The sequence below is a fragment of the Colias philodice genome, chromosome 5, assembly GCF_061535455.1.
Source record: "Colias philodice isolate Cphi_HAF_F1 chromosome 5, ilColPhil1 Martin Lab GWU primary, whole genome shotgun sequence".
Lineage (NCBI taxonomy): Eukaryota > Metazoa > Arthropoda > Insecta > Lepidoptera > Pieridae > Colias > Colias philodice.
Window position 1 is genome coordinate 2,628,552 of NC_143090.1, and position 16,766 is coordinate 2,645,317.

The 16,766-nt window shown below is 34.0% G+C and overlaps 1 protein-coding gene and 1 long non-coding RNA gene across 3 annotated transcripts in view; one reads left to right on the forward strand and one right to left on the reverse strand.

Moving 5' to 3' along the window:
• Positions 1-16,766, forward strand: part of LOC149488319 (uncharacterized) — a 109,998-nt gene that overhangs the window by 43,073 nt on the left and 50,159 nt on the right. The window lies entirely within an intron of this gene.
• On the reverse strand, positions 2,227-7,329 carry LOC149488322 (uncharacterized). Of its 2 annotated transcripts, none has more exons than XM_089695065.1 (2): positions 4,632-7,329; positions 2,227-4,579 (listed from the first exon to the last, which is right to left on the reverse strand). In XM_089695065.1, the coding sequence occupies exon 1, from the start codon at positions 6,691-6,693 to the stop codon at positions 6,280-6,282; it is 414 nt and encodes a 137-aa protein (XP_089551191.1). In that variant the 5' UTR covers positions 6,694-7,329; the 3' UTR covers positions 2,227-4,579; positions 4,632-6,279. The 2 variants fall into 2 exon arrangements, with proteins under 2 accessions (XP_089551191.1, XP_089551190.1); XM_089695064.1 differs by having other exon boundaries at positions 2,227-2,761; positions 2,991-7,329.

The following is a 16,766-nucleotide window of genomic DNA, read 5'->3' on the forward strand; positions in this document are numbered from 1 at the left end:
CTATAATACAATCGCAATTACGATATGAAAGAAATTAAATAGTGCTAGTTTGGTTTAATATTTTCTCACTGTAAAATTTCTACAAACAATGTTATTTTAGCAGTAGGTACCTCACACAAGATGAAACAGACCATTTTACGATATTTAAAATTTATATCTATAAGTAATTTATTGATTAGTGAAAAAACATAATCAAAATAAAATTGTGTGTTTTCATTTTACTCTATTACTTATTAAAGTATTCGGTTCTGTTACACAAGGTTTTTTTAGTAAGAAATTAACATTCTAATTTTGAAAGCCTTTTAACCAGGTTATGAAGAAATACAGCTTACTAGTGGTGCCAGACTCATTAAGTATCAAGATTATTTGTTCTCATTCAATGGATCGAAAAACCAGAATGTTTTATATTTGTACTGTTCCAAGAAGAAGACGACAAATTGTCAAGCGCGAATAAGGTTAGATAAGGAAGGATATATTTTATCCGCTGTCCCTGTCCATTTTCATGCGCCACCTATTTTAAGGAAATTAAAAAATGGAATGTACGTTAAAATAGATTAAAACTGCACGATCTTACCTTTTCTGTAAGCTGTTGAATTTATCTCAAGACAGAAATTAAAGAACACAGAAAAATATGCTTCTTTCCTGGGCTTCAATATTATAAAATAATCATAAATAGTTTTGTATGTTGTTATTCTAGTATTGTATAACTATTAAGGGCCGATTTTTCAATGCTTGGTTAAAACTTATCCGTCCAATAAAGTATTACACTATAATATTAAAATGTCACGTGAACTGTCAAATACGGGCAATTAGAATATGTTTTTAAAATGGTCACACCCCGGACACTCCATACAAAATTATCGTTTTGACAGTCACACTGTAGAGTCTGCAAATGTGTGTGTTAACGCTTTATGGTTGGCACATTTGTGACTAGCTTTAAAAAAAGCTCGCGTTTTTCTGATGAAATACATCCGTAAACAGCACAATATCTCACCATTTTCTACGATAATCACAAATCTAAAATAATAAAATTACTTTAAGGGCTGATTTTTCAATCCTTGGTTAAAACTTATTCGTCGAATAATGTATAAAACTACCATTTTAAAAACGTATTCTAATTGCCCGTATTTGACAGTTTACGTGACATTTTAATATTATCGTGTAATACTTTATTGGACGGATAATTTTTATCCAAGCATTGAAAAATCGGCCCTAAGTCAATTTGATTAATGTTGTCAATCTTCGTTGCGTATCGTCCTTGAAGAAAAATGCGGCCCATTTTTATCATGATCGTGCGGGGTGAGGTAAGTGTTTAATTTTGGCGGGAGGCGGAGAGTGTCCGTTCTGTAGCGTTTAGCTACTATTATGTATTCTGTGAAATGGTAGTTTTATACATTATTCGATGAATAAGTTTTAACCAAGGATTGAAAAATAAGCCCTAAATGAATTAAGAATATGTATATTACAGATCAAACGAAATTTACTTCGATGTGCTAATTTTTCATTTTAGTCCATTATTCAAACCCTTTAACCGATTTCCACGAGTACAACACACAAATCAATTTTAAGAAAAGTTGATTAATTTAGTATATATATTTTCAATAGATTTACAGTACGAGACAATAAGATTTTTACATGGCAAGACTCTGGTCAAGTATCAAGACTACACATTCTCTTTTTATGGACCGAAAGATAGGAGATTGTATCTCTCTTGTTCTAAGAAGCAGAGCAATCATTGCCAAGCACGACTTAAACTTAATAAAGCTGGAGATATAATAGCTGCTAATGTGGACCATAATCATGAACCGCCAGTATTGAAAAGACTACAGGACGGGAGATATTATAAAGTAAATTAGAATAATGTGAGAGATCAGCACGCTTCGGATTGAAAAAATTATAAAAAGAATAATAGTACCTAGTTCAGCAGTTTAGGCGTGAAGAAGAGACAGATTTAGTTTAGCATAAATTATAATATTAGTTAGGATTTAGTACTTCACGCAAGTTCTCTTCTTTTGGTATTTAAAATTTTATAATTCGTGTCGTCCACATTCATAGGATACTCGCATTCGATCGTAAAACCGCTGTGAAATGGACGTAGAAGCTACTGCCAAAATCTCTGTTACCTACTATGGGTGATATATATATGTCGGAGCAAGATGTAGATTGTGAATCTATTTTCAAGCTGTGGGCGTTGCGTTGGGTAATCGAGCAAAGAAACACCTCAAACTCAATCATTTCTTTATTTACCACCGGTTCGGAAAGCAGTATCTACAGAGAAGAACCGGCAAGAAACTCCATAGTTGCTCTTTTTAATCATGTCAGTTTTACCATACAATACAATCACTTTAATAACCGTTACGTTACACATTTAAATTAAACACTAGCAAAGAAAAGGTTAACAGTTCCTAGTAGTGGAAGATCCGAACTCTTCGATGTTCGAATGTGAAGTGCCGTCCCGAGGGCGAGCCTTCACCGGCTCGACCCGGTACAAGCATGAAGTAAGCCGCCAACTTCACTGTGCTGCCACCTCCCTGAACTCGTGCTTCGAGTCGTTTTACATCCGCGCTATTGACCGTCTCCGACACGGCCATCCTGCGCTGAACACGTCCTCGTGTTTGTGGGTGCTGTAACACAGAAAACATCTCGCACAGTACATGCTCTTCGGCCAATCCTGACAATTTTTTTTTTTACAATTAACCACAAAACTAAAAAAAACTAAACCCTTAAGATCACTTAGTTGTCCGCAAGTCTATCAGTCTATCTATCAAGACCCTTGAAATTCATATCGCATACCATCGTCCCGTTAAGCTTTGAAAAGTTATAACAGTCGATCTTTACAAGAAACGTCCTATAGCAAAGAATCTCATAAAACAAAATTTAAGTTCATATGAAAACACAAAATAATTTCCAACTTCAACTCTTTGAAATTAACCATTTTGATTAAAATAATGAAACATTGAATTCTGATCATTTCAATTAAATTGATGAACTACTATTAAAAGAAAATAACGCATAAGCGACCAAACACCACTTTCACTGCTATTGTCATCAGAAGATCATTATTAAAGTATCACAAAAAAACTAGAGCATGAATCTTATCCGAGGCCTGTGGCTTTTCACTAAGCCCATCATCACACACGCATTCCACCGAATGCCAACTCTGGCTTTTCACTAAGCCCATCATCACACACGCATTCCTCCGAATGCAAACTCTGGCTTTTCACTAAGCCCCACAACAAACCTCATGTTTGTTCCACACGCATTCCTCCGAATGCCGAGTCCCACGGACTCCCATATTCCAATGGTCTCTACAAGACCCAACCTCCGCCAGCGTCACCCGCGCACCGCGCATCCACGGTTTACTATAAGCAGCTATCTGTACTCCTAATAGCAGACGCCGGCTTCAACGGACTACGGTAATACCGCGCATCCACGGTTTACTATAAGCAGCCATAATCCCCTTATAGCAGACACCGACTTCAACGGACTACGGCTACGAAATGACTACTGGCACACTCTGACCAATCGAACTAAGATTCACCGCTATCACTCAACTCAAACTCAAGTTTCAAACTTTAATCAACTTCAAGTGGTACTTGGCCCTCAGGCATCCTCAATATTTTAACAAAGTGAAGTTATCCGAACATTGTATAAACAAAATCTGTCTTTTCAAAGTGATTATTGGTGTTTATAGGATTCAATAGCTCAACAGTTAAAAAAAAGTGAAATCTTATCTGAACTGAATATTACTCATCCAACAGAATCAATATTCTTAATCGTTTTTCGTTTTAATAAACTCAAGTTATCTCCTATCCTCCATACTGACAATCATGTGTCCCCGTACGCCATTTCTCACACTACATTACTACGGTAATTCATCTCGGGATACCAAAATAACTACCATCCTGCCTCAGCCCACACTGACCTTACAGGGTAACAATACTGCCCCGGTCCTCCTGACCGGTCAGAACACATATCTACTATCCTGGACCTCATGCCAGATAGAACACCACAATCCTTCGATGAACTACATTACCATCACAATATTATTTCACGCAACACACATTTACTTCACAACGTACGAGACAACACAACCATCAGTATGCTACAACTATACTCCACTACAACTCTACTGAACTATACCTCCCAAGTCTACCATAGTGATAGCCTGTGCAGCTTGCTCAAATGTTAACAGCAGTTTTATTTTGTTGTTATGATCATTGAGAAACTAATGAGACAACAGCACAAAAATAACATCTTAAAAAGTTTAAAACGAATGATTCGTAACTGAACCGCAGAAAACACTCGAAAGCTTATTCTCAACTGAATATTTACCAACTTGAATTTAAAGTAATCATGTGATAACATATCTGCCTACAAAAAAATCGCGAGAAACCCTTCAAAACTTTTTTTTTATCGGCAAATTTACATATGGCAAAATTCCTTAACGGTATGTTTGCTTTTGAAAGCTCAAGTTAAAACAATTAATAAGTGTAGGCTTAAACTCATCTGTTAATCTAATATCGAACGGCAAAAGGGCTGAGCTAAATTTTAGTTTCAACGTAATAAGATTGAACTGCTCAACAACTACTGTACAACTACCTAATTGATGTATTCAGTTGATGTTAAACTGCAGCTAGTCAAAAACTATTATCAAGAAATTACATTAAATGCACACAATGTAAATCGATTAGGTACTATCGATGTAAATCGATTAGGTTTAGGTACTATCGAATACGATACGTTTAGGACTTATTTGAAGCTAAAAAAACAAAAAATATGTGCGTGTACTACGCGTACGTGTACACACGTAAGAAATGAAACTTCTTTATGACCTTATTTTTCAAAAAATAATTTACTATATGCAACTTTACAGAAATATGTCGAATCACGCGCGATAGGGAAAAAAAAAATGGTGCGTAACGGAAAAATGTCACGCGTAACGAAAAAAAAATGTTACACTAAATTCTTTTTTCAACCCCGATAAAGAAGTTTTACTTCAAAAACCTTCAGAAAACCTGGATGGGTTTTTCTTTTCTCTATGCAATTAAACAGACATTATCTGACGATAAACTGTAAAGGCGCTATTAACCTTAAGATTATTTTCAACAGTCTTAATATCTTAACATTGAACGGACCCAAACGTCGATGAGATAGTTAAAATAATCAAGTTACGTACTCAAACTAAATCTAGACCCGTATTCCAATCATAACATTTATCTTAGGCCAGCTGTTTATTTGAACACGCTAATTATCTGCGACATTGTATTATGAACTGCCTAAATAAGGACCTAATAAATTCTCCAAGTAAAAATTCAAAACTAAATGCCTCCATTTAGGTACCTTTTATTCGATCAAACTAAATCTGTAACATTTCATGAAACTTCATATCGTAAAAACTGTATACTGTGAATTATTCACAACTTTATTTTAAGAAATTACCACAAATATCACCTGAAATAAAACCTACGAAAAGTTTTTTAAACCTCTAATGCACTCGTTTTTAATCGAATAGCAATAAGGCTGTCTCTGTGTAGCAATTAATTGCTATTTGTCAAGTGTTATAGCCTAAATAAAAAGTAACGCAGGTAGTTTAAGAAATTAATGCGGGTAGTCAAGAAACTAACGCGGGTAGTTAAGAAACTAATTTAAAAGTAATTCGCATACTGTTTTTGTTCTGACACACGGACAAGCGAATGTTTATTGTTTACGTTCGATTGAAGAATCTGGATGCAGTGTACAAATAATTAATGTGCTTTCTTTCTTTAGTGGTAGCTCACAACTAACAAACATTAAAGCAAGTCGTTACTTAATTTATCTTGATGGCAGTGCAGTTAAAATAACGTGAATTACCTACTAAAGTAAACCCGTCCCTGAATAAGTGAAATAGGTACTGTTAATTTATCACTGCGTAACTAAGATGAGCTGAATGTAATGGAATAAGTTTTAACTACAAAACCGTAAAGCAATATCGCACGACCTAATAATAACAACACTGCGTAAATAAGTTTAGTTAAATGTATTGCAATAAGATTAAACTATACACTGGTCTTGTAGGTTACAACTTTTAACAAAATCTGTAATCATTACATTCGGTACAGCCTGTAAATTAGCGCTGTTTTTGTGCAGCATTTTGCCGAGGCTGTGACCATTTACCTCAATTATAATTTTAAAATAAATTTTGTAACTAATGTTTTTGGCAATAAATTTCTTTTTCTTTCAAAAAAGTTACTACATTTTGAAACTTTATCTAACTGTACACTCAAAGTGGAATGTTATCTACTGACCGGTTTGGTATGAGATTGAAGGATAGTTGCACGACACGTCGACACGTCGCTCTTGTTCGGGTGATCTCAGGCTCGACGTGTTGATGGTAGTGATGGTAGCGCGACGCCCGGCGTGGTATTGCGGCGCCTGGCGTGGATGTGCAACACCTGGCGTGGTGTCGCGGAGCCCAGCTTGGTGCCGCGGCGCACAGTATGGATGCAGCACCACATGGCGCCACGCATGACGCTCGACGCTCGACGCATGATGCTCGACGCATGATGCTCGAAGCCGGACGCTCGACGCGATCGCACGGTGCACGACATGATGACACGGCGCTGCTCTCGATGATACGGCTTCCGACGCGGTGATGCGAGCGGCAGTGTCATCCGTGCAGCGCGAGGCGAAGTTGCCACCCTGCCCGCACATAACGAGCTCTCTCTTTGTCACCGGCTGCTCAGTGACACGTATGCTCTTAGATCTGTAGGATGCTTCTTCCCGTTGAAACTGGATCGAAGTGCCACGTGGTTGCGGCGCTTTGACTTTTAATCAGGTTATCGTATATCGTATCGAGGTTATCGCCACGTGTTTTCTCATTTGCTCGATTTGATCCCACTTCTGATGTCGGAGCAAGATGTAGATTGTGAATCTATTTTCAAGCTGTGGGCGTTGCGTTGGGTAATCGAGCAAAGAAACACCTCAAACTCAATCATTTCTTTATTTACCACCGGTTCGGAAAGCAGTATCTACAGAGAAGAACCGGCAAGAAACTCCATAGTTGCTCTTTTTAATCATGTCAGTTTTACCATACAATACAATCACTTTAATAACCGTTACGTTACACATTTAAATTAAACACTAGCAAAGAAAAGGTTAACAGTTCCTAGTAGTGGAAGATCCGAACTCTTCGATGTTCGAATGTGAAGTGCCGTCCCGAGGGCGAGCCTTCACCGGCTCGACCCGGTACAAGCATGAAGTAAGCCGCCAACTTCACTGTGCTGCCACCTCCCTGAACTCGTGCTTCGAGTCGTTTTACATCCGCGCTATTGACCGTCTCCGACATATATAATAATTATTATATGAGTTGTTATATATGGTTTATATATGAGGCACGGGCCGCGAATGTGGATGTGTAAGCGTGCACGCCGCGTGAAGAAGGTGCGACTCCTTAGTCGTGGGTCACAATACCGACACTGATCGGGGGACAGGCGCGAATGCACCTGAACAACGCGTAAACACTCCACATTCACGTTCACGCCTGTTCACGGAGCTTCACGGCATGAGTCACCATAAAAACTTTGTTGAGATTTTAGATTTCGTCGATTGAAATATTTTTTTTTTTGGTTGTCTATTGAAATTGGTTGTAATTAAAGAAATAGAAAATCTTGGTTTTGACATAATTTATTTATTTATTTATTTATTTATTTAGGTTTACCAGTAATTGTTACACAAATGAGCAAGTATACAAAAAAATAATCTTAAAACTAAGTGCACAATTTAAGTAGGTAAACACCACATGCGTACAATTAAACTATAAAAGGTGTTATTATACAGTGAGAAAAAAAAAATAGTTATACAGTAGCACCTCTATAAGTCGAATATCAAGGGAGACGCCAAAAAATTCGAGTTATAGAGTTTTCAACTTATGGAGGATTTCGACTTAGGCGGATTTTGATTCGACATAAAGAGGATTATTCTTATAAATTTTGAGTTAGAGAGGTAAAATAAATTAAATTTCAACTTGCAGAGGTGACAAACATGTTTTTATTTATTATAAATCAACATCATTTCAAATCATTTTAAATATTCAAAGATACTGGTTTGCTTTATAATTCGTGTCGATAGGCGAACAAAATGCTTTTGTTGTTAAATTATTGCTAACTTACTGTATTGAGTTACTATTCCAAGCTTATGTCTAGTATTAAGTCTATAATTATTTTTTATTTGATTTTATAAACATAAGCAAAGATTCTGTGTGCCTGGAAATGTTTTGTTTTATTTAAATCCCTTCCACGATTATCAACTTCATCACTACTTACATAATCTTAAGAAAATGTATGAATAAGTAATTCTAAATTATTCTCACCAGCTTATTTTTAGCAATTTTCCAGTATGAGATGATAACCTACTTAGATTGCACGACTGTGTGAATGAAATAAAATATTATAATTTAAATATTTTCAGCAGCATTCGAGTATGAAATGATAACCTTAGATGGGAAGACTCTCATCAAGTATCAAGATTATACGTTCTCGTTTTGTGGACCGAGAGATTGCCACGGGAATAGAATATACCTACAATGTTCCAAGTCTAAGAGAAATTGTAAAGCACGACTGAAATTAAATATGGCAGGAGAAATAGAAGCGGCTAAGGTTGACCACAATCATCCTCCACCATTACTAAAGAAATTATCCAACGGGACATTTAAAAAATGTCCTTAATTTAGATTGTGGCTCAGTTGAAAAAAGTTACATATATTATGTCAAATTTATTTAAATGGCCAAGTTGAAGATAGATACAAATCTAGAGCTTCCATGTTGAATAAGGCTCTATTAAATGAAATAGAGAATATAGAAATGTACTCGTAAATTATTTTTTTCAATCCCTTCCACTTATCTTAAGTGCCTTAGAAAATGTCCTGAAGAAATTCCCATTGATTGTATACTACTATATAATTCTGTGTGCCTGGAAATCTTTTGTTTTATTTAAATCCCTTCCACGATTATCAAGTTGATCATTACATACCTGATCTTAAGAAAATGTATGAATAAGTAATTCTAAATTATTCTCACCACTTATTTTTAGCAATTTTCCAGTATTAGATGATAAACTACTTAGATTGCACCGTGCATGACTGTGTGAATAAAATAAAATATACTAATTTAAATATTTTCATGCAGCATGCGAGTATGAAACGATAACCTTCTTAGATGGGAAGACTCTCATCAAGTATCAAGATTACATATTCTCATTTACTGGACCGAGAGATTGCCACGGGAATAGAATATACCTACAATGTTCCAAGTCTAAGAGAAATTGTAAAGCACGACTGAAATTAAATAAGGCAGGAGAAATAGTAGCGGCTAAGGTTGACCACAATCATCCTCCACCATTACTAAAGAAATTACCCAACGGGACATTTATAAAATGTCTTTAATTTAGATTGTGGCTCAGTTGAAAAAAGTTACATATATTATGTCAAATTTATTTAAATGGCCAAGTTGAAGATAGATACAAATCTAGAGCTTCCATGTTGAATAAGGCTCTAATAAATGAAATAGAGAATATAGAAATGTACTCGTATATTATTTTTTTCAATCCCTTCCACTTATCTTAAGGACATTTTCTAAGGAACTTAAGTTCCTTAGAAAATGTCCTGAAGAAATTCCCATTGATTGTATACTACTATTATACTAGCTTACCTGATAGATGTTGTGCTGTCTTCCGGCGAACTTTCAAACGCGTAAAATTTAAGTAGTCGTTAAGCTTTCTATTTTATTTCTTAACATCCTTTAATAATATTTACTTTAAATATTTTCAGCAGACTACCAGTATGAGAGGATAACCTTCATCGATGGACGGACTCTCTTCAAGTATCAAGATTATACGTTCTCATATTGCGGACGGAAAGACAGCAAAGGGAATAGAGTATATCTTGCATGTTCCAAGAGAAACGGTCATTGTAGAGCGCGACTAAAGCTAAATACATCAGGAAAAATAGTTATGGCTAAAAATGAACACAATCATGTTCCGCCATTACTAAAAAAATTGGCAAATGGGAAATACGTTAAAATTTAATCGTCGTTTGTGACAGATTTTGGTTTAGTATTATATCGTTTAATGAAGTTTGGTTTAGTATTATATCGTTTAATGAAGTTTGGTTTAGTATTATATCGTTAAATTCGTTTCGGTTTATATATCGTTAAAATAAAGAATTTTGATAAAAAAATGCATGTTACGTCATAATTTAAGTGAATGATAATAATATTTTTTTTTCTTGTCTATTGAAATAAGTTGTAATTAACAAAATAGAAAATCTAGGTCTTGACATAAGTGGCGAAAAAAAAGCTATTATTGTTAACTTACTATATTAAGTTACTATTCCAAGCTTATGTCTAGTATTAAGTCTATAATTATTAATTATTTTTTATTTGATTTTATAAACATAAGTAAAGATTCTGTGTGCCTGGAAGTCTTTTGTTTTATTTAAATCCCTTCCACGATTATCAAGTTGATCATTACATACCTGATCTTATGAAAATGTTTGAATAAGTATTTCTAAGTATAAGATGATAAACTACTTAGATTGCACCGTGCACGAAAATATACTAATTTAAATATTTTCAGCAGCATACGAGTATGAAATGATAACCTTCTTAGATGGGAAGACTCTCATCAAGTATCAAGATTACACATTCTCATTTAATGGACCGAGAGATTGCCACGGGAATAGATTATACCTACAATGTTCCAAGTCTAAGAGAAATTGTAAAGCACGACTGAAATTAAATAAGGCAGGAGAAATAGTAGCGGCTAAGGTTGACCACAATCATCCTCCACCATTACTAAAGAAATTACCCAACGGGACATTTATAAAATGTCTTTAATTAAGATGTTGCTCAGTTGAATAAAGTTGCATATATTATGTCAAATTTATTTAAATGGCCAAGTTGAAGATAAATACAAATCTAGAGCTTCCATGTTGAATAAGGCTCTATTAAATGAAATAGAGAATATAGAAATGTACTCGTAAATTATTTTTTTCAATCCCTTCCACTTATCTTAAGTGCCTTAGAAAATGTCCTGAAGAAATTACCATTGATTGTATACTACTATTATACTAGCTTACCTGATAGATGTTGTGCTGTCTTCGGGCGAACTTTCAAACGCGTAAAATTTAAGTAGTCGTTAAGCATTCTATTTTATTTCTTAACATCCTTTAATAATATTTACTTTAAATATTTTCAGCAGACTACCAGTTTGAGAGGATAACCTTCATCGATGGACGGACTCTCTTCAAGTATCAAGATTATACGTTCTCATATTGCGGACGGAAAGACAGCAAAGGGAATAGAGTATATCTTGCATGTTCCAAGAGAAACGGTCATTGTAGAGCGCGACTAAAGCTAAATACATCAGGAAAAATAGTTATGGCTAAAAATGAACACAATCATGTTCCGCCATTACTAAAAAAATTGGCAAATGGGAAATACGTTAAAATTTAATCGTCGTTTGTGACAGATTTTAGTTTAGTATTATATCGTTTAATGAAGTTTGGTTTAGTATTATATCGTTTAATTAAGTTCGGTTTAGTATTCGTTTCGGTTTATATATCGTTAAAATAAAGAATTTTGATAAAAAAATGCATGTTACGTCATAATTTAAGTGAATGATAATAATATTTTTTTTAATGTCTATTGAAATAAGTCGTAATTAACGAAATAGAAAATCTAGGTCTTGACATAAGTGGCGAAAAAAAAGCTATTATTGTTAAATTATTGTTAACTTACTATATTAAGTTACTATTCCAAGCTTATGTCTAGTATTAAGTCTATAATTATTAATTATTTTTTATTTGATTTTATAAACATAAGTAAAGATTCTGTGTGCCTGGAAATCTTTTGTTTTATTTAAATCCCTTCCACGATTATCAAGTTGATCATTACATACCTGATCTTAAGAAAATGTATGAATAAGTAATTCTAAGTATAAGATGATAAACTACTTAGATTGCACGACTGTGTGAATAAAATAAAATATACTAATTTAAATATTTTCAGCAGCATACGAGTATGAAATGATAACCTTCTTAGATGGGAAGACTCTCATCAAGTATCAAGATTACACATTCTCATTTAATGGACCGAGAGATTGCGACGGGAATAGATTATACCTACAATGTTCCAAGGCTATGAGAAATTGTAAAGCACGACTGAAATTAAATAAGGCAGGAGAAATAGTAGCGGCTAAGGTTGAACACAATCATGTTCCGCCATTACTAAAAAAATTGTCAAATGGGAAATACGTTAGAATTTAATCGTCGTTTGTGACAGATTTTGGTTTAGTATTATATCGTTTAATTAAGTTCGGTTTAGTATTATATCGTTAAAATAAAGAATTTTGATAAAATAATGCATGTTACGTCTTGGCTACGTTATAATTTTGGAATGATAATGTGAAGTAATTAAATAAATATGTAGTAAAATTAAATGTTTGTATATTAAAAGAGTTATTATTCATTCAACTCACACCTACGTACCCATATTTATGAAATGAATATAGTTGAATTTGAATATTTCAGCTTCGCAGTATGAGACGCTAACCTTAATGTGTGGAAAGACTCTCATCAGGTATCAAGATTATACATTCTCATTTACTGGATCGAGAGATCACCTTGGGAATAAATATTATTTGTATTGTTCCAAGTATAAGAGGAATTGTAAAGCACGACTGAAATTAAACAAGGAAGGAGAAATAGTAGTGGCTTATGTTGAACACAATCATGTTCCACCAGTTCTAACGAAATTATCGGACGGCAGATATCATAAAGCAAAGTAGACTTTAGTGTAAAATTTTGGCATATCTCTTTAAATATTCAAATAAAAATAATAAATAATAAAATTATATTTATTTGTCAAAATAAGGTTTTAAAAAAAATATATATTCTCTAAAGTTGTTATACCTATTCAATATATTTTTGAAGTAAAACTTCTTTAGGCACGTTTAGAGTAAAATTTCAAGGTCGCGTCATGGCAATACCGTCTCTTCATGGAGTAAAGCGAAGATTTTGGTTTTTTTTTAATCTTGCCAAAGAAGTTTCACTTCTGACATGTGTGCTCGCCACAAATGCTCTTTTTTATTTCAAACCCGTCCACCATTATAAAGTTAAATCGACAATGCCTAGAAAATGTCCAGATTAAGTTAACCCATAAAAACAATATTGTGTAGTACTTATTGTAAACCCTTAAACACGTAAACACCAGTGGCGGTACGTTCATACAAGCCGAAAAGCCCGGCTTGCCTTAGAAATTCGCTACGAGACAGGAAAATACCTATATTCACGTTTGAATATTCGCGCGCAATGAGCAATTCATAATCTGCTCCGAATTCAATGAAAACTCACCTATAATATAATATGTATAATACGCCTAGCATAAAACAATGACGAATTCGAGTAAACTTTTTAATTTCATCCTTCTTCCTATCGGAATAAGGTCGTACCTTTTATTTGGACGTTACAACCTAAATTCGATGGATTATAAACAGTGCGGTGTCTCGCTTGCACGCGTGGGCTTTTACCGGGCTTTGCGCTCATCTCTTCTAACGTATGAAATTTCGTCGGAGTAGATACATACCTAGCTATAGAACTCTATAGCAATTTCTAAGGGAAATAATGCCCGGCTTTAACAGTGTGAAGATAGTTACGATTGCGCGAACGAACGTCGTGAATATTATTGTTAAATTATTATATAGTTTGTTTGAGCGGGTGATTATACCGGTGTAATTTAGGTTAAGTTTTTCGAATTTTGTGGTAAAATAAGTGTCGCGACAGCAGATTGTGTTGTAAATTATGGTGGTTTGCTTTGTGCTGAGCGGGGGAAAGGTAAAATCATTAAACTTTACTGAAAAACAATTAATTTCTTCATCAAAACCAACTCCCGATTTGTGCATTACCGAAACTACATAGTAAGTCACATAAACGAAATTTTAATTGTAATGTTTACGAACGATTTCATGAATGAGAATTACTTAGAAGAAGCCTTTCCCCAGCTGTTGAAACTTGCACATATTTTGGTAGTTACGATTCCTGCTAGTAAATAGGTAGTATATAGTTCTTGATTCTTCCACGGAGACCACGGAGCGTGCTTTCTCATCGTTAAATCGTATTCATAGGTACGTATTAATTATTAAGAAATACGTATAAGTATTTATTTGGCCAAGAACGCCTTTCTGTATTAGGTATCAATAATTGCCATAGAAAAGTAGCTGTTAGGTAAGTAATTGAATTATTAAAAAACAAACACCTACTTTCTATAATTCCGATGTTATAAAATCTTTCCTTCAGAAAGATTGGCGTTTTGAATTAGAATATAAATGATCTGTACAATTTTATTAATAATATAATGTCATACAGTTTTATATAATTTATCGATTTTAATGATAAACGTTTGACTCAACTGTTGGGCGCGCGTGAAAATTTAAAAGATTTGATTCGGTATGTACCTAATATGTTCACGTTTTTTTATAAGTTTTTTAACGAAAATAATTACACAGTATACCTAGGTAGCTATCTTATTCATGAAAAGGGTACCCACTACCCATCAAACACTTTGAAAAATTTGGGCTTGCCCAGTCCTTACACCCTAGGCACGCCACTGGTAAACACTAAACACCCCACGGTGTTTAGTGTTTAGGTACCACAAGGGACTTATATTGGACTATTTAGATAAAATGATAGATTATTAATAAAATTATGTAGTAGTAATACAATGTAATAATATAATTAACTTTAGGGTATGGCGGGGTTAACTGTTTATCTTACATCGAAATTATACCCATGTGAATGAAATAAAATAATCTAATTCAAATATTTTCAGCAGCATGCGAGTATGAAACGATAACCTTCATAGATGGGAAGACTCTCATCAAGTATCAAGATTACACATTCTCATTTAATGGACCGAGAGATTGTCACGGGTATAGATTGTACCTAAAATGTTCCAAGGCTATGAGAAATTGTAAAGCACGACTGAAATTAAATAAGGCAGGAGAAATAGTAGCGGCTAAGGTTGACCACAATCATGTTCCGCCATTACTAAAGAAAATATCGGACGGGAGATACGTTTATATTCGTAATTAAAGTAGTCGTTAGTGCCAGATTTAGGTTTAGTATTATATTATCGTTTAAGTAAAAAAATTAAGAATTTTTATAAAAAAAGGAATTTTATATCAAAATTTGAATTAATTATAATGTGGAGGAATAACATTAATAGTAAGTAGGTATAATTAAATGTAAAAGTAAGTAAATAAAGTCCGGCCAAGTGCGAGTCGGACTCACGCACCGAACAAACCTATTTTTTATTATGTTGTCACTTTAAAACTTATCATCATGATCGAATGATAATGTGTAGGCAGAAGAGAAATTCGTTCATAAATACAATGATATGGCGGGATAAATATTGTATAAAATATTTTCAGCAACATGCGACTATGAAACGATAACCTTCATAGATGGGAAGACTCTCATCAAGTTCCAAGATTACACATTCTCATTTACTGGACCGAGAGATTGCCACGGGAATAGATTATATCTACGATGTTCCAAGCATCAGAGCACTGATTGTAAAGCAAGTTTAAAGTTAAACACATCAGGAGAAATATTATGGGCTAAAGTTGAACACAATCATGTTCCGCCATTACTAACAAAAATATCGGACGGGAGATACGTTTATATTCGTAATTAAAGTAGTCGTTAGTGCCAGATTTAGGTTTAGTATTATATTATCGTTTAATAAAATTAAGAATTTTTATAAAAAAAGGAATTTTATGTCAAAATTTGAATGAATGATAATGTGGAGGAATAACATTAATAGTAAGTATAATTAAATGTAAAAGTAGGTAAATAAAAAAATCTGGCCAAGTGCGAGTCGGACTCACGCACCAAACAAACCGATTTTTTATTGTGTGGCTACTTTGAAACTTATCATCATGATCGAATGATAATGTGAAGGAAGAACAGAAATTTGTTCATAAATATAATGATATGGCGGGGTATAACGCATTTCATTAAAGAAACGAATCTTAATTGGTGGCGCTTATCATTCCCTCTCGCTTACACACGGCCGTACGGCATGCAAAAAAAATAGGGAAAAGTGAAATAACTAAAATGTATTTGATTTTCCCTATAATAATTTTTATCATAAATTAACAATGACAATTATGTATTTGCGATAATAAATAATGTTTTATTGGAATTTGACATAATATGTTCTTTGGGAAAAGTTGTTCAGTTTAATGGGCTCATTACGAGTATTATGGGGATTTTAATTTGGAATACACAAACACCATAAAAATAAGTTTGTGAATAAACAAATTGAAATAATTAATAAAATTATTATCCATTTACTTTCTTATTTTTATTTTCTTTTTTGCTGACCCTACCATATTATGTCAGTCTCAGCTTTGGCCGCCATTGAAGATTCGTTTCTTTAATGAAACGCGTTATAAATATTATATAAAATATTTTCAGCAACATACGAGTATGAAACGATAACCTTCGTAGATGGGAAGACTCTCGTCAAGTATCAAGATTACACGTTCTCGTTTACTGGACCGAGATACAGAAGTGGGAATAAATTATATCTACGATGTTCCAAGCATAGGAGTAATTGTAAAGTCCGACTAAAGCTAAATACATCAGGAGCATTAACAAAACTGGCTAATGTTGAACACAATCATGACCCGCCATTATTAAGGAAATTATCGGACGGGAGATATTTTAA